This window comes from Mirounga leonina, unplaced genomic scaffold (assembly GCF_011800145.1).
Source record: "Mirounga leonina isolate KUSES-001 unplaced genomic scaffold, KU_Mleo_1.0 Mir_115, whole genome shotgun sequence".
NCBI lineage: Eukaryota > Metazoa > Chordata > Mammalia > Carnivora > Phocidae > Mirounga > Mirounga leonina.
In genome coordinates, this window is record NW_023270268.1 from 31,211,286 (window position 1) to 31,234,490 (window position 23,205).

The 23,205-nt window shown below is 48.4% G+C and overlaps 1 protein-coding gene across 1 annotated transcript in view; it reads left to right on the top strand.

Annotated features, from left to right (window-relative positions):
• The window catches only part of EPHB1 (EPH receptor B1), a 283,919-nt gene that overhangs the window by 151,865 nt on the left and 108,849 nt on the right, over positions 1 to 23,205 (top strand). The window contains exon 5 of the mRNA XM_034995150.1: positions 14,812 to 15,147. Coding sequence (XP_034851041.1) covers positions 14,812 to 15,147 — 336 coding nt within the window. The remainder of the gene's footprint in view (positions 1 to 14,811; positions 15,148 to 23,205) is intronic.

Consider the following 23,205-nt stretch of genomic DNA (forward strand, 5'->3'; position numbering starts at 1 on the left):
TACAGGAAACATCCAGTGAAAATAAGCTATTTTATTTTATGACTATTATTAAGAGTCGCTTACCCTACTTTGATGCTATTTTCAAAGCAGCTAAAACCGAAGCAGTGGCATTATCATTTAGCTAACATTTCCTCCTTTGGTACACAAAGATTTGTGTACTTTTTCAGTTACCGTTGTGGAAACCTAGGCATGCTCTCTGTACTCTTGTTCTCTGCAGGCTCATAAACATTTGGAAAAAGAAACAATGTCATTTGGCCTGACTTATACTTAGAGATACATGCTGGTTCTTGTCACTCTTTGTGTGAGGCTCACAAAGCACTGCTTTAACCGTGCAGTTTCAGAAGGAGGAGGGGATTGTGGTAAAATGTATTCATTTAAGAAGGAGGAGGGGATTGTGGTAAAATGTATTCATTTAATCTGCTCTCTTCTCTTTTTTTGAAAATGTGGAACAAAGTTGCATGCCCTGTGGCTCTAGGACCCTGTGGTGTCAATGGATGCTCCTTGGCGGTCTTAGAGCAATGACTGTGATGCCAAATTTGCAAGCTCTGGTCCAGGCAGGGCTGGTCTGGGATGCATGCTGGAACTTGATGGGAGCTTCAGCTCCTGGTTCTTAAATCTTCTCAGATCCAGTCTTCCGCCTTAGGGGAGAAGACAATCAGAAATAGGTGGCTCTTCATCCTTGGTCTTCTACCACCATCTCACCTCATCCCCTTGAAGGAAGGAAGATGCCTTGCTTTGCACACTCTTGAATATTCTACACTGCTTAGAGCTATTCATGTATAGGGTTCTCTCTGTCTACTGGACGGGAAGCTCTTTGACATGCTGATCTGATTTTTTTACCCTCTCCGACACAGTAGGTGCCCAACACAGTCAGGTGGTAAGAGCCCCACTATTGGAAGCAGATAGACCAGGGTAGACCCTTGGCTCCACCCTTCCCTTGCAGTGTGGCCTTGGGTAGATTACCGAAACTCTCTGAACCTCCATTTCTTTTCCATCAAATGAAGATATTGTTTGTTATTGTCCCCACTGTGATAATGTATGTAAAATACCTAACTCAGTGTCAGACATGTAGTAGGTGCTCAGTAAATGATTGTCCTTGTTTTGGTTGCTGTGAACAAGGACAAGAGGGGAGTCTGGGTCATGTCTAAATTGCATAGTCCAAAATAAGAACAGAATAAAAGTGTGGGGGAAATGGGCATTTTAGAGCAAATACTCCTGGAGGGCCATCCTAGATGGGCTGAATTATGATACCATCACCCTCTGTCTCCACCCCATCATAATGTGATCACAAACCTGTATATCATTTGTGCAGACCACCCTGGTCCCCAACTCCTCACAGGGGCTCCCCAGATGGCCTCCCAATTTCCTCTAGTCTCCCCTCTTTCATCCATGTAACTCAGTATCAGACCCTGATCCACTTCTGACACCAAGTCAGAGCCAAGCCCGAGTCTCATAAGTGGGGCCTGGGATGTATCTCACTCCTAGACTTCTGGCCACTGTTGTCTCTAGGGTCACCTTTCAAGGTCACCACTGTCAGCCCTGGAACCCATATCGCCCCACCTTACCCCCTTGCTACTGACCACTGACCCTGTCTGAGAGTCGGGTTCGGAATCTACCCTCAACTCCATAATGGGCGAGGGGGAAGTGCAGTCCGTGGCTCTAGCCCCCCTGCCCTTTCATTCCCTGACCCTCCAGTTGCCATGTTAGAAACCTGGTATCAGCCAGTCCTTCCCCAAACCGGAACTGTGACCTTCCAGATTTCCTGGTTTAGTAATACATGTGAATGTGACAAGGAAGCCAGAACCAGAGACCCACATACATCACCGTGGCATCACTTGTGTGTGACAAAGACCAGGACACCAGGTGTCTTTACCTGTCATCAAAGATTTAGAAGGAAGTCACTTTCAACTTAATGTGGAGGTATACGAACATCGTCCAGAGAACAAAAGCCGCCTGAGTAATTAGAGCTCTCCCCTTAACTGCAAGTGTACGAAAGTGATGCTCGTGATGCCTGCCAAGAGGGCTTCCGAATTGTGTGGGACGGTGGGTGAAATGAACAAAAATGGGCCTCATAGTCAGTTTGGGTATGTTCGTGCTCTCTGAATTGTATGTGGCATAGGACTGGGATGCCAGCATTTTGGAGTGATTTCTTTTGAAACTGTGTGTCTCCTCTTCTGAGAAACTTACCACACAATTGGCTGGGAAGTGCCCCATCAGAGCCAGATACCTGAGAACTATTACGACATGGGGTTGGCTGGGGGCTTAAAGGCTGGACTCCCCAGTGGATAAATGATCACAGGTGACTCTGCATGGAAAGAGCAGGCTGTAATCTGAAGTCAGCCTTGGAAGGGCCAGTGCCAGAGGCCACCTCTGTGGCCCTCAATCAAGAGTGCTCTGACTCTAAAGTCACATCAAGAAGCGTGGCTTGTCTCAGAGGCTAAGGGGCGGAGGGCCAGAGGCTGCCTGGACACAAAGGACCCTCTGCCCCCCCGCCCCATTCTGTAGGGAGAAGCTCAGGGCCATGGTGGTAGTTGTGTGCTGCCCTCTGCATGGCCGTGGGCTCAGGCTTGCAAGAGACGCCCAAGGCGGCCTTTTGAGCAGCTCCTCTGGGTCACCTCTGAGCTCTGTTCACCTTGGAAATGGGGATGAGGGATGTTCGACTGTGCCGTCTGGAGTGAGGCCATGGCATCTGCATAGTGAGAGGAAGCTCGGTACAGGCTGGCTGTGCTGGGCCTGACGTGCGCAGAAGGTGGGCGGTTTGGCGGGGCAGGTGGGCCGTGGGCAGTGGGACACTGTGGTCGCCGCCAAGCCCTGACAGTGCTCAGTGAGCACAGATGGAAGGCCGCTCAGTGCCTGCAAAGAGCACGCAGTCTGCTGGCCAGCAAAGGGGGAACAGTGTGTGAGGTGAGAACTCGCCCTCCTTGCCAGTGAAGGCCGGTGTCCGAGCCCGTGCTCAGGGACAACGTCTGCTCTGATGAGGGTAGCCGTGTCCGTGCCCGTAGCCCCTGCTCCGGCATTGGGGCCAAGGCCTCTCCTGAGTGGACCTCACGTGCCGTGTGCCCTGGCGCTCCACTCTGACGGATCAGGTCGGGAACGTGGGTGCCTAACAAGATGGAGATAATAGCCGGCGCTGATCGAGGTCTCTCCACGCGTGAGGCACTGTGCTGAGCCCCTGACTGGATCTCCTCAGTCAGTCTCACAGAATATAAGCTACGTGCTACTGTTATCCCCATTTATAGGTGAGAGAGCTGAGGCCCAGAAGGGCTTGCACGTAAGTGAGTGAGTGGCCGGGCCCGATTTCCACCCAGGCCTGACTGCCTGGGTTCAGGGCTCTCTCCCCTCAGTGCGAGGCTGCTTCCCTCAGGAAGGAGGACCTCTGCCTGGGAGGTGGCACCGAGCTAATGACACCCCACTTGAGACAGTGCGGGATGGCATTTCATTGGCTGGGACTCATCACGTGATCTGCATGCTGGTGTCTGCGGATCCTGTCTTCTGTGAGGCTGGGGCGGAGAGACTAGGGCGGGGGCGCACCAATGCCCTCTGCTTTCTTATAAGGACCCCCTGGGTGAGCGTTCGGACTGACTCCATTGGTTCCCTAATAGAAACAATCCTGCCGCAAAAATGCTCAGACATACCTCGGGGGGCACATACACTGGTATTTGTGGAGGAAATTCACCTAGAAATAGAATTGCTGGGTTGGTGGGCACATACACTCAGAAAGCCATTCAGTATTACCCAAGCGCTCTCCTGGAAGACTCAAGCCATTTACACCCCTAGCAAGGGTATCCATCTTGCTTCTCCACACATGGGCCAGCTTTTGTTTTTTGCTGATCTGACTGATCTCCTAGTAATTTTGACTAGTATTTCCCTAATTATAAATTAGTGTGTATTTTTCATACATTTCTTGACCAATTTATTTTGTCTTCTGGGAATTAACTGTTTATAACTCTTGTCCTTTTTCTATTAAAAAAATTGATTTCTAGGGGTGCCTGGGTGGCTCAGCCATTAAGCGTCTGCCTTCAGCTCAGGTCATGATCCCAGAGTCCTGGGATCGAGTCCCACATCAGGGTTCCTGCTCCGCGGGAAGCCTGCTTCTCCCTCACCCCCTCCCCTTGCTTATGTTCCCTCTCTCGCTGTCTCTCTCTCTGTCAAATAAATAAATAAAATGTTTTAAAAAATTGATTTCTAGATGCTCATTAATTATATGTCCCCCCAGCCCTCCACTATTTTTTAACTCTATTTATGGGTATAGTATTTTTGTTTTGTTTTTTTGGTCATATTGACGTTTTTAATGTTTAAACTCAGACCTGACCATCTTTTTCTTTCTGGTTTTGGGGATTTGTGTATTGACTTTTTGCCTGGGTTTTGTGTATGTCCTTCCACTCTAGGGTATAAAAACAATCTCTTATATTTTCTTTCAATTCTTTATATAGTATTTATGTTTAGCTCCTTCCTCCATCTGGAATTTATTTTTGTATAGGATGGGATACTGGTGTTCTTGTATCTTATTAAAAATAACATCCCATCAACTCCACCTGAATTGTCCACATGTTAGTGAGATGCCTCTTTTATTATCTACTAAATGCCTGTATATACTTATCTTTATTTTTTTCCCATCGAAAGAATGTTCTGTTCTGGCATCATTTCTAAACTGTTGGTAGCTTTATAAACGTTTCAATAACTTGTAAATCAAACGCCTACATATTACTGATTTGGTCAAAAATGTCTTGCCCATTCTCAAACATTTTTTTCTTCAAGATGAACTTTGAAATCAGCTTGGTGCATTTCATTAAGCAATCCTATTAAATTGAGATTGGGATTGCATTGAATATATGGATTGCTTTGGGAAGGTCCATCCTTTTTATGATATCCCTCTCCCTCCAGGAGCATGGTATTCAGGTCTAATTTTGTGCCCTTGAGTAAAGTTTTATAGTTGTCTTCATGCGGATATTATTCTACAGGCCTTGTGAGATTTAATCCTATGTATTTTATGGGTTTTGTGGCTACTGTGAGTAGGTACCTTCTTCCATTATATTTTTAAATAGGTTATGGTTATCATTAAGAGATGACTCCCTAGTGGTGGGAGTAGTGAGCTTCCCATCACTGGGGGCCTCAAACAGAGGCTGGCCAACCACATAGGGAGTGTAGAGGGCATTCACCACCAGGGACACACCATGATCTGCAAGGTTTCTTCCTGTTCTAAGAATAAGTGTGTCTATGAAGTGTCAGAATGAGGACTTGATTTGGGATGACCTATAAGTTTCTGGGAGGAATATCTACTTTCTCAGTTTCTCTTTTTGTTCCCTTGACCTTGAATTGTTTTCTTTGGAACCTGGATCTTTCCTGTACACCTGGAGAGAGGCAGCACAAGTTTCTTTTAGAACTGAAAGGGACAATGGCTGGAAGATTCTTCTTTGCATTCCCAAGGAAAATTGAACGAATAGTCCATGAATCTGGGGGGTGCATCTCCACCAGCCTTGTCAGTCAGTATGGCTTTGTACAGGTGCCCGCATCCCCTACAGATTTTGCATTCCTCAGGGCAGATGTCAGTGAATTTATGAATAGCATAATCTTATACACAGGGCACAGCACACAGTGGAGCCTCCGTAAACAAGTCTAGATCAATCAGTCACAAATCAATGAAAGATTAGGCTCAGAGGGTATAAGTGACCTGCCTAACGTCACACTGTGGCAATCTTGGCCCTCAGCCTTGATCTTCTCTTTGTGAGTCCGGTGCATCTTTCACGACTCCACAAGGCCTCTGAGCCTCATTTCAGGGCTAGGAAAGAGGCCTCAAAGGCCATGTCTTTAGGATGACATGACCCCTAGCTTTCCTTGACTTGAAGTATTCCCAAGGACTCTGTAGGAGGGAGTCATGTCAAGGCTTCCCTTGTCTCCAGCCTCCCTCTGACCATGAGTAGAATTGCAGCCTCGTATACCTCCCCCACATAGGCAGTGGTGGGAGATATTCCTACTGAAATAAGCTGCCTCCCCAGGTCCAGGCGGCTCAGCCATCCTCCCAGGGCTTCTGCAGCCTCGTAGCAACCAGACACTCAGGCTCTAGCTCAGACCAGGTGGAGGGGCTGTCTTGTTTCCCAGAAAGTGAAATCCACCCCCTCTCTCCCAGACAATTAGCTCCATTGAAGCTGGAGAAACAGGAGTACTTTCTACCAACATTGGTGTTTGGTGAAATGTATAACACTAGGTTCTCCGATGCTCCTGAAATCCCTCTCAGCAGGGTCCCTCCTTGTTTTGACTAATCATTTCTTCTTATTACTAACTGTTATGATTAGAAGAATTGCCTGAGTACAGGCCCAGTGTTTCCAAGACCCTAATGAGCAACACGTGCAGACTTGCTCAGCACAGTGCTGGAACCACCGTTGTTCTGTCTCTCCAGGGAAGCCACTGGAACGGTTCAGGAAGGAGAGCTTCCTGCCACCCTGAGAGACCCACCCTCCACCCCCAGCACCCGGCTGCATGTGCATCACTCCTGCACCTTATGCCCTTAGGTGCCTCTGCCGTGGGTGGAAGAGTTGCTAAGGATGAGCTCTGGGACTGGCCAGGCCTGTCTTCAAGTCTTGATTCCACCACTCACCAGCCAAGTGACTTGGGGAAGCTCCTTAATATCTCTGAGAGGCAGTTTCCTCAGTGTAAAATGGGGGTAATAGTTTCTACCTCATTGAATGTTGGGAAGATGGGATTTTATTAAATAACATATCAAAATACCTAAGATCATACTTTGCATACAGGGTTTGTTATTAAAACAAAACTTGGAATTCCAGACAGAGCACCACTAAATGGAAACCAAAGCTCTGCTCTTTCAGATGGTCCTTGTAGAAATCTACTCTAGGAAACCAGCCGGCATTAATCACTCACTTAGCGGCATGAAGCAAGTGAGTTCCACCAAATCAATGTCTTGTCGTTCTGATGTCCATGCAGATGGCACAGATGTCTGTCCACAGGAAGCCTATGTCCCTGGGTTCATTTTAAACCAGTTCCAAAGGTGGCATAAAATTGTCTCTGGGAATATCAGGATCCAGAGCTGTTAGGAAAAGTAAAGCAATGATTTCTCCAGGTTTCAACAACCTCTCCTCCTTGCCCCAGAAGGACAGCCTGCATTTTGAGGGGAGCGACCAGGGTGCCTCGCTTGCAATGGGAGAGGCACCACTCACCTTTCTAGCCTGCTGCCTCAGGCCTCCAGCACGACTGCCTCTTTGGAAGGGACACCTCAGAACTTTACACACTACCATCTTCACATTAAGCAGACGGTGTTCCAGATGTCTGGTGCTCATCATTCACAACTGTAGACAGTCCTTGGTCTGTCTTTTTGTAAGGATCCCAAGTCTCTCTTAGTTTTTATTATTGAGTGGAGGATGCCTCACTAGTCCATTCTGATGCCTCCACTTTGCAGCAGGTCTCTGATAAATTACTTGTGGTTTCCTGATATGGCCTCGAACAGCCACCCTACATCCCCCAATGAGAAGAGCTGACAACTCCTCTGCCACTGACTCCTGACACCACTGTGGTGCCTGACATAGAATCTTAGGAACTGCCCCACTGCCATCCAGAGTGCCTCTGTGAAGGGGACGGGGAGCATGCAGGCACATGCCCCTCTCCAAGGTTCTGAACCAGCATGGCGCACACCATTACAGCTCTTTCCTCTAGGACAGTGCTCATTCTTGTCCAGTCTCTCCCAGGAATTCTACACCTAGTGCAGGAATGATGGAGGAGGAATTGGTATCTCAGGAGGGAAAGAGAGGGAGAAAGAGAGCTGAACTTAGGCTGAGAAGTGTCATAGCTACACATGGCACCTAAAAGAATAGAGGTTTTTTGTTTTTGTTTTTGTTTGGCATTGTTTTCAAATAACCAGTTACCAAAGAAAAAACCACAACTGAACATGAAACTAACTTCATGTTTATTTGATAACTCTACCACCTTTATGATAATTGCAAAATTTCCCTCTTTCGGCTTATATTACCTTTCAACTCATCCTGCTCTCAGCCCTGTAGCTGTATTGAGGGCAAAGGTATAACAACCAGCCTGACCTGGTTTTCTGCATATTTTGCGACCATAAAGGACCTCATCATACACCTACAGCCGCATTTCCAGGTCTGCCTATGTTCCTTGACTCCTATCTATCTCTCCATAAAATCTCAAAGGACTTTCCCCTTTCTCCAGGAAGCCTCCCAATTATTTAGACATGGTTCTTTAAGTAGCTGTGTCATAGTGAGCAATAAGTAAAGAGTTGTCCCAATAGTACTGTCATTTTTGATAACCAATCCTGGGCCACCCCACCCATGTCTTCCTGGGCCCCCCACCGTGCTTTTTGCACCATCCCTACCTCTGATGTCATTTTCTGATCTCCCTCTCTATCCTCTCTTGACCCTTAGCCCACATTAAAGTATGCAGTCAGTTTTCCAAACTACTGTCTTGACTCTCCTCAGTCACAAGAACATTATCTCTGTATTCTTTTGACTTACAATATTTAAGAGTCCTGAGTATAAAGTGTCCTTCTTGGCTCATTCCCAGAACCTATCTCAACCCTTTCTCCTAAAGGAAGATTGAATAGAGGACATAGTTTGCTGTGGGAGTAAAGGAGGGTCTTCCCTGCCCACAGGGAAAGAGAGAACAAGGAAGCCCAGATACCATGTCAAAGCCAGACCACCTCTTGGGAGATTAGGGAGCAGATATACAGGTGCACAAAGAGGTTAAAAAGAGCAGGACCCATTCTTGAGATATAGCCCCGTGCCCAAGATTAGGGTTCTCCCCCTTCCTGGATGTGCTTGCAGGGGTAAGGGGACCTAAAGTGTATAGGCTGGAGCACAGAGTCTCCAAGGTGTTCTCCTGTATAGCTCCAACCTATAGACAAGGCCCCCAGACACCATCCCTCAGTGTTTTGTTCTGCATTGATCTTACCTTTTCCCAGACATCTGTAACTCTTTGTGTCTGTATTACTTACTTTGATCCTTACCTGTATGTGTCCACAGTTCCCATACTTCATGGGTAGGGGGACTTACCTTACTAGAAAGCATCTTGGTTCCCCAGCTTCATGGGCTGTAACCTCCATATCTTCGTGGCTTTCACAGTGCCCAACACAGTTCTGGGCATGGGGTCTCTGTTTAAGGAATGAGGGGCTGCACAAGATCAGTCTTAATTGGATGAGCAGTTCGGGGTTCCAGATCATCTAATAATGACAATACTACTAATAGCAGCTGATATTTATGGAGTTCCTCTGTGTGCCAGCCACACAGCTAAACTCTTTGGGTATATTATCTCATTAAATCCTCAAAATTAACACTTTTTTCAGATGAGAATATTAAGGCTTAGAAGTTCGTCTTCTCAAGGTTCACCAACAAGAGAATATTTTTGAACTTGGTTGCTGTGAACCCCTAGGGGGTTCACTTATTAGTTACAAGGAACTATGAATCCCTGGGAGTCTCTAAAAAATCATGTGTGTTCAAGCATTTGTCCATTTTTCTGGGGAAAATCTTTATTGCTTTCATCAGATTCTTCAAGGGGTTGTGCACACAATGTGGAGAAGCCCACCTCTGACTTGACACAAAGCAGCATGATCACAATCTGCACATGGGGTCTCCCTGGAAAGCTTTACCTCATCACCGTTGTCACCCACCAGCTCCCCATGGGGAGGGATGCAAGGCTGTATGTAGACCCTGGCTGCGGCAATATAGAGTTAGCTGGACCCTGCCTGGTTGGCACCTTGGACCAGGCTGAAGTTCACATCTAAATTCTGAGACCAGAAATTTGGCCTTATTAAGATTCCTGATAAAAGAATTGGCTTTCAGGGCTTACCTATCTTCAGCAGATTTTCCCTTTGATTACTCAGGAGTGCTCTTATTTCCAGCTTAATGCCTACAAATACACTCACCCACTCTCTCCCACCCACCCTGTCTTTCCATTCTTCTAAAAAAAAAAAAAATCATCTGGCCTAAATCACATTAAGAAGCAGGAGATTCTATCTCAATATGGTAACACTTGGGCCAATCCTGCCTCTAGAAGGATCTTTTCTGTTTAACTCTTTGGGGTCCCAATACCAACTATACTCATGCAGGCTGAGCCAACCTCTTGGGCACATTCTGGAAGACATGGAGCCCCATCCTCATAACCTAGGACCTACCATGCCCCTCCCACTAAACCAGCTCAATGGTTTTCCCATCTTTTAAAAGGACTGAGTCTCTTTAGCCCTTTTCACAGGAAGCTTTCATCAGTAGTAACCGTGGCAACAGATCAGAGAAGCTTCAAAAAGCCTGTCTGTATGTAATTAAGAAAAATGAGGACATGGACGCAAGAGCAGGGAGCTTAGACAAGGAGACTGTGGCTCGGAGCCCTGTCACTGCACGCACTGAGGGCTTTTGCTGACGGAGATGACAGATTTTCTTCTCCCTCTGACTTCCCTCTGCACTCCCCATTTTAACATTTTTGTGTGGTTGTCTCAATTGGCCTCATTCCTGGGGATGTGGCTGGGAGCTCTGGTTCTGCACGGATGCTCCCTGCAGGGGTAAGGCCTCTAACCCAGGGAGTGCAGCTTGGATAGGTAAGGGTGGTTCATCTGGGGCCTGAACCTGCTCTGGTCAGACTCTCCAAGAATAGGAGAGGTGGAGCAGCCTGCTGACAGGGACCTGGCTCTTACCATTAGGCCAGTGGAGCAGAGACCAGGGACCATTGATGTTTTAGCCACCCAGGCCCTGGGCCCTGGCTTGCCCTGCCCAGAGCCAACTTCCTGGGAAGGGGAGCAGGAGCTAAGCATTGTTGGGAGGCAATCTTAACCTGGGGGCTATTTTATCTCAGAGCACTTACTCTTATCTGAGTCATCTCATTGATCTAGAGGTTTCCTTCTTTCTTATCTGTTTTCTCTCACCAGAATGTAAGCTCCAAGCGAGCAGAGGCTTATCTGTCTGGCTTTTTCCTAACCCCTGAGTGCCTAGAACAGCGGAGGCGTATTTGTTAAAGGAACGAATGAGTGAATGAGTAAGTAAGGATCAGGATCCCAGTCAGTGTTTGTGGCCCAGTGTTAGGCCACCTGCACAGGTGTGCACTGGGAGCCCAGGCACTGTGCTGGGCTCTGAGATAACAAGACACATCCCTACCTTTGAGGACATACATATTTAAGTTCTCCCAGCTCTCTTCGAAAGGAGAAGATTTGCTATATGCAGTTCTGGACTCAATAACCATGGGTCCTATAGGCCCCCATTCATGCCCCCACAGATGTATTTCTCTGGAATGCAGCCATGAACGAGATGGGGACAGTAGTTGCTTTATATGAAGTCTATTTCTAAATAAACATGAAAAAAAAGTCTTCCTGGAAACACACCACTCTTCTTCCTAAGTGGGGGAGCAGACATGGGGCGGCATCGACTGGGGTCTTCCCAGCTGCTATGGACACCGTTGGATTAAGGGACAGGGAAGGCCTCTCTAAACCAGCTCCTCACTTGCTACCTTTATTTCACTAAAGCCTCTACCACTCGGGGCACAAGCAGTGGTCCTGAGTGCTACCGCATCTGTATCCTCCCTCTGACCCACAGCAGGGCCTCTCATACTGGAGTAGGGGGCACACATGTGATCTTAGGCCATGCACCTTGAGCAGAGGTCAAACCAGGTGCAAGGAATTTGCCTCTCCCTGGGCAAGGAGCTGGGGCACGGGAACCCCGGGGACAAGCCAACCACAAGCTTCTGCCCACCAGGAGGCCACACAGAGGAAGAGATCATCACAATGCAGTGATGGGATCTGTGTTAGCATTTAAAAATGGACTTATGGAAACCCAGGGGTGGGGGGCACATGACTGCAGGCCTCAGAGAAGCCTCCTGGTGGAATGAATGGTAGATCTTGGAGGGTGTCCAGGAGTTCATCAAGCAGATAAGGACGAAAAGAATTCCAGACAGCAGAGAACACTGTGCAGAAGCTCAGGGGCATGAAGAGAGTTGAGTGTGCACAGGAAATCACAGGAATCTTCCTATTGGTCACAATGTAAGGGCGAGCATCCAGTGGCCAAGGATGAGATCCCAAGCGACACAACTACAAGGGGACATGAAGGATGTGGACGGAAAGTAGACTTTTGGGCAATTGGGGTTTGAGCAGGGGAACACCATGATCTCACGTACATTTCGGAACTCACACTCTAGCAGACTAGAATGGATAGGAGGGGCGCGAAGCAATGTTGGCGGATTCACGGGCAAGCTGTGGCTATAGGGCAGAAAAGTCCACAGGGTGTGGGGTTCTGAGGTGGTGGAGATCCTGAGGAAGGGAATATTCTGTGGTGGCCCTCACTGTGGTGACAGTCCATCCGTGGGGGACACAGAAGATGTGACTGTCAGGGTCTGGCTGGTAAGGACTTGGGGTGTCAAGGAAGGGAATACGGAAGGATGTTCCCTGCATTTGTCAGGTAGGAGACCAGAGGAAAAGCAGACGTGGTGGGAGAGTGGGGAAGTAACCGGGCTGCGTTGGGCCGAGCGAGGGGAGAGGAGAACCTCCATTTTGAAGAGCTCGGCTGGAGGGCAAAGAAGAGAGGATGTTCGATGTAGAAAGATGCCAGTGATGGTGCTTTGGTTTTAAAATGGCAAAAATTTATGGGCGTTTAAATGGAGAAGGTAGAGTCAGGGGAGAGGGTGACATTGAAGGTCGGGGAGAAAGGAGATACTTGCAATGGGGAAGCCTCCAAAGGGTGGGAAGGATGGATGGTCACTCTCCCAGGCAGTACCTGTACCTGCCCCATCGCCCAAGGCTGCTTTCCAGTAAGAGCCTCACGATGTCCCAAGGATGCAGTAAGAGAACACCGTTAGAGGATTTGCCCCACGCCTTGCAGAGAAGGAGCCCTCGATGAACATATTTATTAGGAGGATGAGAAACGGTGGCTTGTGGCAGAGGCTGGGCTGTCTGCGGAGACAGGGAACAGTGGCGCTGACCACTGGGAGCTTGTGGTCCAAATCTCATCAGTCTGAGCAAACAGATGTGTCCAAACCAGGCACTGGCCAATATGCGCATTAATGAATTAGTGCAATGTGAGGTGAAGTTGGCCTGGCGCAGTAAGAGCCCGCCGACGGCCGTGCCTGCTACCCTCCCCGCCCTGGCTGTGTGCTGATTCGAGAAGAGATGGATATTTATCCCTGGGTAGATGGGTGGGGAATTTTCGAACGCTATTTGCAAGACTTCAGTAAAAATGCTTCATGAATCCTGCCCTGTCACAAGCATGCATGAAAGTTCTGCTTTAGCTCAGGCCTAATGGGCTTTATATAGTACAGTACTGATTTTCTTTCACATTTTAATAGAATCCGATTTAATATTTGCTTTCTGCTCTAGCTGCTTGCTGTTGACTGATTCAACACAGAATCCTTCCCTGGTGCCCCCCGACCTTGTTGTTATTCCCTCATTTTATTTGTTGGCATTTGATTCCTGTCTTCAGCATGAACCACTTTACACATGTCTTCGTTCAGCTGGCGACAGTCACGTGCATAAATTCTGAATGCATTACTATCTGGAGTGGCTGCTCCAGTGGACCCACCGTTCGGAAGGGGGGCTTCTGGGTAGGATTCATTTTCAGCGTTCGACATCAAGGATACACAGTGCTCAGCTGGGGAACCTGAGGTTATGATCTGCTCTTGGGCAGGAGATTCTCCGACTTCATCAAATGTCGAGCACTGTGGCCGGTAATTCAGAAACAGCTTGCCTTTCTACAAAGGACCGGGCTTTCTAGAATTTAGTACTTAACAAGACATTTCCACCTTTGCCACGGGATGAAGAGCAGCTATAGGCAGAGCTGTCCAGAGGGAAAGGCTGCTGTCCTTGACTCCCAGTGAGCCTGGCTGGTTTGTAGGAGAGAGAGGCTGTTCAGGTCTCCTGTTATCTGTGAACAGACCAGACCGTCAACCTTTGCAGTACTGTACCAGTGTAAGGCCAGAGTGGGAGACGGCTTTTTCCTTAGTAGGGAAAGATAGCCGGTTTCACTAGCAGGCAGCAGAGGGCTGTCGTTAAGAGCATGAGCTATGGAATCAGGCAGACATGGGTCCCTGTACTGGCTTCAGTTCTTATAGACCACATGATCTACAGCCAGTCTGCATGCCCAGCTTTAGTTTCCCTCTCTATAAAATTGAATTAATCACTGTATCTTCCCACGTAAATGCGTGTAAAGCAACTATAGCAGAGTGTCTGGAACAAACCTTTATGCTCTTCTTATGTCATGGGGTCAAAAATGGTGGCTTGTCTGAACCTCCCACCCAACTTTGCTTCTTGTCTTCATGCACCAGAGTTTGGGCACTGTGAATATTCATCTGTGCACGTGATCTAGCAGCCTGTCCTGCAGAGAAACACCCCCAGCGTGTACACACCACACAGATCCCAAGTTGTGTGAGGTTTTGTGCAGGATGCCAGGATCTGTTGGGACTTTTGATGGGCCACTCGTGTCCCTCAACCCTTGAGTTCTACACTAATTAAGAAAAGACAGGAATCTCGTAAGTGTCTAATATACATACATAGTCTACACTTGCATTGACCAGGGGAGGCGGCGTAGTCCTGAGAACAAAAGGGCCTGAAGCTGGGTCCTCACAACCTCCCCTCCTTTGGCACACGTGGCTGAAAGAAGTCTTCCCAGCGGGGACGACTGAGAGGGGAGTTTGCGGCTAGTTGTCATCTCCATCCACCACATTTTCTCGGAATGGATTGGAGCGTGGAGATTTGGGATTGAGGGACAGGAAATGATGCGTGCATGTGACAAGGGTGGGAACCCACCAAAGACAGATGGAGAGAGGCTGGGGAGGAAGCCTCCACCCAGCCTCACCAGGCCCTTCTTTGTCTCCTTCCAGGTGTCCCATCAGGCCCCCGCAATGTCATCTCCATCGTCAATGAGACGTCCATCATTCTGGAGTGGCACCCACCCAGGGAGACAGGCGGGCGGGACGATGTGACCTACAACATCATCTGTAGAAAGTGCCGCGCAGACCGTCGGAGCTGCTCCCGCTGTGACGACAACGTGGAGTTTGTGCCCCGGCAGCTGGGCCTGACCGAGGGCCGAGTCTCCATCAGCAGCCTGTGGGCCCACACCCCTTACACCTTCGACATCCAGGCCGTCAACGGAGTCTCCAGCAAGAGCCCCTTTCCCCCACAGCATGTCTCCGTCAACATCACCACGAACCAAGCTGGTAAGTCGGGAGGCATCTGTGCGCCTTCTGCCTATCTGCGTGCCTGGCTCCCTGTCTGTCTCTATGAAGGGGCAAAGCTGTAGCCACGCCCATTCTGCTTGCAGGCCTCCTCCCAAGAGCGAAGGCATTAGGCGATGGGCATTTGCGGCCATGGAGGAAACAGGTGTAGTGTTTCACCTCTGAGGGTGAGCTGGATTCTGTGGGATAGTCTCGCGCTCAGCACAAAAGCAAAGAGGTATATCCAAGTAGAACCCAGTACTCTGCATCCAGCTAGGGCTCAACAAGTGCCTTTGGAAAGATAGATAGACAGATGGGTGGTAGATGGACAGATGGATGGATGGGGGGATGGGTAGGTGGATGGGTGGAAGCCCTGCACGATGTTAAGAACACCAGTGCTGCTTTATCAGAAAACTCGATGAAAGAAACTTCCCAGGAATCATGTGATAGAGTGAGTATTGCCTTCATAGATTATTTTTCAATTAAACCATGTAATTCAAGAGTGCATTCTCCTGTATAGCTTGCTTAAATGAATGCTATGCTGTGATAGAGACCTCAGATCGTCGGCAATAAATCATTCCTGATAGCCCATACATCCCTGTGGCATGCACAGCTCAGAACACATTTGCTTCTCTCCTCTTTATTTCTGTATCCCTTACTCTTCTGACCTTTTCTCTTTATTACTTTTTACACCTCTTGCAACAATCCATTTCTTTTTATATCCATTTAACCAGTCCATTCATACACTCACTCACTTACTTATTTACCCACTCATTATTAAGAGAGGGCTAGTTAGGCTCTGATGTGTGCCAAGCTGTAGGGATACAGTGAGACCTGGACACCACTGTTCCTCCCAGAAAACTCATTAACTGCAGAATTTGCAGTATATAGATGCACAATCCAAATCTGCAGCATGGTGCGTCCGAGGCGTGTGTACCGTGCATATGCGGTAAATACCGAGGGAGCTAGAGAGAAATGAGCAATCTCTCCCCTGGGGTGATGGCGCAAGACTGCAGAGGGAGAGTCTATAGGCAGTGGGGGTCGTGGGCAATGGACTGTGATCTTATTTGGAATTATGGATTTTTCTCAATCAACAGATTCTAGAAGGACAGCTTGTTAGTGGAATAGCTGGAGCCAAGCACGTCCCTTTACTCTCTCTCTCTCTCTCTCCCTCCGTGTCACTCCCCCTTCTTAACCTCCTCTTCCCTACTCTGTCCTCGTCTGCTCCTCACCTCCCCATCCGCGGGCTCCTTCTGCCTCTTTCAATACCAGGCATCTTTGATGGCAGATGACTCTTGGGTTTAAGCTGTCAGAACTCAGGAGAAAAAAAGGTGTTGTGGGAGAGCATGGCTGTCCAGATGGCTGCGTTGTTGCCGTGAGCATGTGTGTGTTCGTGTGTGCGTGTTTGTATGTATGTGTATGGTCACGTGTTTGCACTCATGCGTGTGCAGTGAGAAAACAGGCGTGGAAGTGTGGAAGCCTCCAGCTGGTGACCACAGCCCCAGCACCACGGAGACAAAGGTTGTGACAGTCTGTCTTCCCCAAAGAAAAGGGGATGGTAATTTCTGGATCACGTTGAGCACGGAACACGGGCAGCCTTTGTTAGCAGTGTTTCCCTTGGAGAGTTTAAGGCAGAAAACTGGCTGAAATATTTTAGTGTCCCAGCTTCTGGGACTAATAATCCTGCCAGGCTGTCATGTCATGCTGGGCTTGGCTGTCTGCTCTCTCTCTCTAAGAATGTGCGAACAAACCTGCCACTTAGAGCGGTTTGCTTTGATTCTTGCCCCTCCCTTTCCTTACCCTGCTATTCCCGAACCTGCCCATCTGCTTGTCTTGCCATCTGCACCTTCCCAGGCTGCAGAGGCACTGAGGGACCGGGGCTCCTGCCAGGGGCCCGGCATCGCCAGCATTCAAAATATTTGTTGTCATCCTCACTCACTTGCTTCCTCCAGAAGTGGATTTCTCATGCCCTTTGTTCCCCCTCTGACAGGCCCTTTTCTCTTAACCTTCCCTGATTTTGGAGTCTCAGCCCCATCAACTTCTTCCAATCTGGGATTTCTTTTTGGGAATCTGGAATTTGGGTGTCAGAAAGTTTACAGTCAATGAGAGAAGGATGCTTCTTGGTGGCGTGTGGTTATTATGAAACAAATGACAAGGTGACCCACAAGTCCTAATCTGTGGGCTACGGGGCTCTGAGGAACATGGAGCTATCACACTGCTTTGACAGAGCCGTGTGTGAATGCAAACTCTTTTTAACCAACAGATCGTTCTTTTAAAAGATGAGATCCTTCAAAATAAACACTTGGGCCTGTACCTCTCCAAGAAAGGTTTAGAAACATGAATGGAAGTGACACGTTTGGGCGGCAGGGGAGGGAGGGAGGAGGGGGAGAGAAGGAGAATCTTAAGTAGGCTCCATGCCCATCGCAGAGCTGGATGCCAGGCTCGATCCCATGACCCTGAGATCATGATCTGAGCTAAAATCAAGAGTGAGATGTTTAACCAACTGAGCCACCCAGGTCCCCCTAAGTGACACATTCTATAAGAGATGAAAGAGAGACTAAGCAGCAGGCATCATAAAAGCCATATCACTCAGATCCATTAAGGGCTGAGGTAGGTGGACCCATGTAAATCCATAAGTCATGCCACGTCTCTGTCCCAGGGAACCCTAAAAGACTTTTCCCTGCCTCTGGATCGAGATGGAGATGAATGTGTGTTTGTTAAGGGACCTGAGGTGTCCCCAAGGTAAATTAGAGCTTGACTATGGGTGTCAGTAAGGGTCACATAAGAGAAGGGTTTGGATAAGTTGGCTGCTAAGTGGTCTTGGACTTGATCGGAAGCCTGATGCTCATGAATATCAGATTCTATCCTGGGACGCTACTTGCTGCTCTGGGCTGGTTCTTCCTTTGGTCAGAAGCTACAGACCATGTCCATGGCTAGGCATGCAGCTCTTACTGTTCAGCAGACACAGGACTGTCATGCTCTTCTTTCTCCGGGCTGCCCCGACATACCATACTGATGCTGCATCCCGCTGCTGTCGTGAGCCCTGCCCAGTGGAAGCAGGCAGCTCATCGTTCTGATTGAGGTATCCAATAAAAAGGGTTACGGTTGGCATCAGTCCACCAGAGAGAGTTACCAAGAAGCTTTTCTTGGCCCTAAGGGCTGTGATCTAAGAAGAGACCATAGCAGGTTTTATAATCATCTTTTGGTCCATAGGGCACACAGAGACAAGCATTACTGGGGGGACACTGAAGGATCTCTTGGGTCCTGAGATGCAGAGGGCTTCCATCTCCTTCTGTGACTGTCCCAGTCATGTCTATAGTCATGACTACACAAGGATCTTGTATCACTTGGAGAGTAGCAGGATCAGACCCTCACCCAGCCCACAGCTAGTGGCAGAGAACTACCATTTTGAGCACCTCCAGTGTGCCAAGTCCATGCCGAGTTGAGGTGGATCAGATGAAGAAACCCGGGGTCAGAGTGCTTTCAGAATCTGCTCAGCATCTCACAGCCCGCAATGATGTTTCTAGGTTTCAAACTCAGATTTGTGGCCATTTTATTCTCCGACTGATCAAAAATCACATTATGATGAGCCGGGTAAGTTGTAAGCTCTCTCTAAGCTATTGCCACATAGCTGGGCCACTTCAGCTGTCAAAAAAAATGTCCATCATCTTTGGTCAGGGTTGGTCATGAATTATGCAAGCTCAGATTTACGTGAGGTCTTCAGGGATGCAGCCTTGCACTGAATACAGCTGCCTTGAGTTTAAAATAGACCAGATCAGGTGGAACTCTCTCTGTTCCAGTGGCCAAGTGATCTGCAGAGAGGTTGTTATCACTGCTAACTCCTGCAGCCACTCTCTGGCGCCTGGCCCCAGATTCAGACTGATGGCCGGATCATCCGGCTGTCAGAGAGAATTAAAGTGAATGACAAACTTTACTTCTTTTTTCTGCCAACTAGATTCAGAATGTCAGGGTTGGGGAAGGGGACCTCCAAGGACATCTTGGAAAAAATAAGACAAATTAGACCGGCACATCTCAAAAATCAACTTGCTGCAAAATAAAATAGAGTCAGTGAATTTGGGACCATCTAAGCCAGAGAGAACACATGCAAGGGCCTAGGGGGCCACGCCAGTAGTGGAAAGGAGCAAAGCAGGGCCAAGTGTCAGGCCGTAGGGAGTGGTGAGGGCCGCAGAGAACCGTAGAGAACAGGCTCAGCTCCAGCAAGTGGTGCCCTACCCAGCACTACCAGAACTTAGAAGCTGAAAACCTAGATTTAAATTGCTGACTTTTTATTTATTTATTCTTTAAAGATTTTATTTATTTATTTATTTGTCAGAAAGAGAGAGAGGGAACAAGCAGGAGGAGCGGCAGGCAGAGGGAGAAGCAGGCTCCCCGCTGAGCAGGGAGCCCGATGCGGGGCTCAATCCCAGGACCCTGGGATCATGACCTGAGCTGAAGGCAAATGCTTCACCGACTGAGCCACCCAGGCGCCCCCACCTTTTTCACCTCTTGGGCTCAGTGCAGCAGAGGTACAGTGAGGGATCCTGCAGTTGGGCCCTCTCTCTGCTCTTCACATGACTCAAGCAAGTTCACTGAACTACCACGACCCCTTCTTTCTCAACTGTAAAATGGGAGTAATGAGCCCTGCTTTCTAGAGCTGTTATGACAAGTAAATGAAATGGGACGGGAAGTCACTTTGTGAACCAGGCTACGGGACTGGGGGATGAGCCTCATTTCTGAGCCAGGCGGCAGTTTGCTGGACTCTCTTCCCAGGCTGTTTCCTTCTGAGGCCCCTTCATCTCTTTGTTTGGGACTGATGTGGTCCCCATCAGATAAATGACAGGTATCAGTTTGTCCATTCTTCGAGGGAGGAGTGGGCACCAGCAAGGCGAGTGGTGAAGTCCCAGGGAGTTTGATGAGGGCAGTGGAGCCCAAACTGTGTACCTGAGCCAGGCGGATCCTGCCGTCCAGAGGAGCCTGTCCATCTTTCCTCCTCGTGTGTTTAGAGAAGCAGCACTTGCCCTCTTACTTCTATGACGCTATCAGCAGTATTTATATCTGACGTTTATATTACCCACTGTCCACGTGTGGCCCACTGTGCCTACTGCGTGTGGGATATTAACATAGTCACTGTGCCCACAGACACAACCCATTACTTAATTTTGTTTAAAAGATACTGCTTTACTTCCATTAATGGTCATAAGCCCCTATAGTTTGTCCATTTTTTAAGGTGTTTTTGAAGCTCCTAGACAATTAAAGGCACTCAGAGATGCTACTTTTCCTACAAAAGAATTACCTAGCCCGCCAATTCCTCTGAACACATCACCTAATTTGCATTATTCCTTGGTTAAATATAGTATTTGCATGCATAAAGAATAATCTTTGAATATGAAAAGGAATTTTATGATATTGCAATATATCAGGCTCTTTGGAGGAAAGATATTATGTAAATCTCAAAATTAAATATTAAAACAATATTACAGTGCTGCCTGTAAAAATTTAGAGCGTTAAGATCCATATGCTGAAACCAGTTCATTTTTAGGGGCTGGTCTCATTGGAAATTAGTAGGCGAAATTTGCTCCCAAGTAGAGAAAAGATTGAGTCAGAACTTTAAAAAGACTGGAATGACTTTAAAGAAAACTTTCATTCAAATTAATAAAGAAAAGTTTAAAAACCTTAAGTAAACGAAATTTTCACTGTTCTTAATTCAATTTCATAGTTCACTTCATTGCTTTCTTCCCATTGTTAATTCCAAAAAGGTTGTTTTTATTGTTTCTTAAGCCCTGACACTGAGAAGGAAATTCTAAGTGGTCTCAGGAAGGTCCGGGCCATATTTGCCAACAGTGGTGTGTTGTCTGTTGAGCTGAGTAGGTCAGCAGGTAGCACTGCTCTTGATCAAAGTCATGGCGCACCCCCCACCCCACCCCCTGCAGCCTTGGGGCTCTCCACGAGATGATGAGCTCTACGCGAAATCAGCCTTTCTCACCTACGCCAGCTTCAGGAGGGAGGGACCACACCGTGTTAGGCACAGGGAACCTTGATAAGTACTTACCAGGTTCCTTTAGTCCCTCCATAGGAGTTAGTACATAAATGTTTACCTGGGGCGTGGTGCTAGCTGGCTGACCAGGTATCTCCCCACTCTGTGGCTCCTGAAAGGAAAGCTGAAGGGAACGATCTTAGGATGACGCCAGCAGCCCCAATCCACTCGAAGGAGCACAGTGAGATTCAGCCTCACTCGAAGGGGGTTATTTATTTATTTAAGCGCTCTAACTTTGGGAATGTATTCATTCATTCAACACAGCCTTTGTGACCTCTTTCCACAGGCTGACTCGTGGGTTCCTGCTTCTAGGGGCTCCCGTTCATTCGCTTTCTCAACAAATAGTTACTGAGGCTCTCTGTGCGTCATGCACTGCTCTAAGCACCAGGAACACAGGAGCAAACAGCACAGACAAAAATCGGTGCCTTGCGGAGCTCACATTCTAGTGCACAGCACTCACTGGGACTGGGGTCACGGGCCCAGACAAGTCACAAGGGAGCAGACGACTAGCTGGGAAGCAGCACTAGGGACCGGTCAGCTGGGTTCTTGGTCCCACAGCCTGCTGTGGTGCCAACTTTCACTGTCCCAAAGTTAGGAGGAGGCCACATGTAATAGAGAGAGCATCTCGGTCTGTGGTGGCTAGGCTGAACACTGACCGTGTTGGGTGGCCTATTTCACTGACCAAGTCGGACTTCTTGTGAACAGATATCACCTGCTGGACCGCACAGTGCTCGAGTGTGGGTGTTCTCTGTCTTTCCGGTCCTGGGCAGTGCGTGGTGATGCTGCCCACAGGTGGGGAGCAGCTGAGAACGCCCCGCCCTGCATCCCTGCCGGGATGACTGGATGGCCCCGTGGGGCCTGGGGCTCATTTGCTCATTGCACTCTAGCTTGGGCCAGGCACTCCCAGTCCGTGGTTTGTTAAGGGCAATTGGGACAGACTACTGGCAGTGAGATTGTAGTAGGTTCCTTACCCCGTTCCAAGTCCAAATGAGATTGCAGTAGCCCTTCTCATAGAGGAACCTCATGGAGGGAACTTCTAGTTGGATTATGAGCTAGTTGCTGTTCGCCCTGTGGCCTTGGCAAAGGAGCTGGGAGGGAGGAGGAGTCCTGGTGATGTGTCTGCCCTGCGCTCCTCCAGCAAATGTCAGCTCCGTGAGCCACAACTATAATCTTCGGGACAGCGTGCCCGTATCCATCTTCTTGGCTCTTGCTCCCCAGTGTCTAGCTAGATGCCTGAAATAATAGAAGTCAATAAATGTTTATTGAATGGATTAATAAATTATCAAGCAAATGTATGAATGAATGCCTCAATCTTTCTTAGACTCAGCTCAGACCTCAGCAAATGGTGCAGCTTGAGCTCTCTCTGTGGTCTCTCCTTCCTCACGCATCTTTGAGCGGATGCTGTGATTGGAGTCAAGCCCCTACATTCTTCCAGATGTTGCTGAGACGTGGAACTTCCTGGGGGCACTGTCCTCCTAAAACACAGCCCTGGGAGAGACACTGTGCAGTGGCCCAGGCTGCCCCTCACCCGCGGGCAAGCCCCAGCTGCCGGAGCAAGCATAGCTGGGGTGGTTGGGCCGGCATTCCGACGTGCTGTCTGTCCACCAGCATGCCAACTCCATGCCTATCATTTTCACAGCACCAGCCATGTTAAACAGGCAGGAGCACCAGGGGTTTTTGAATGCCGCAATTAACAAAACAGTAATCAAGCTAAGTGTTTAATTTCAGAAAATTAACATCTTCTCAGAGCGGATGTGAAAGATGGAGAAAAAAGGCACATTAAATGTTCTGGGTAAATAAAGGCAACACCAGACCACAAATATTTTCTGGTTCAAGGGAGACTCTGCCAACCCTCAGGCCTTGGGATCAGTTTCCTTCTGAGACAGGAGCTGCAGGACATCAGTGAAAGAATGGAGCCCTAGGATTTTAAAATGCATGTGACTTTCTTTCCTTCTCCTCTTCTCGTCTCGTCTCGTCTCTTCTCTTCTCTTCTCTTCTCTTCTCTTCTCTTCTCTTCTCTTCTCTTC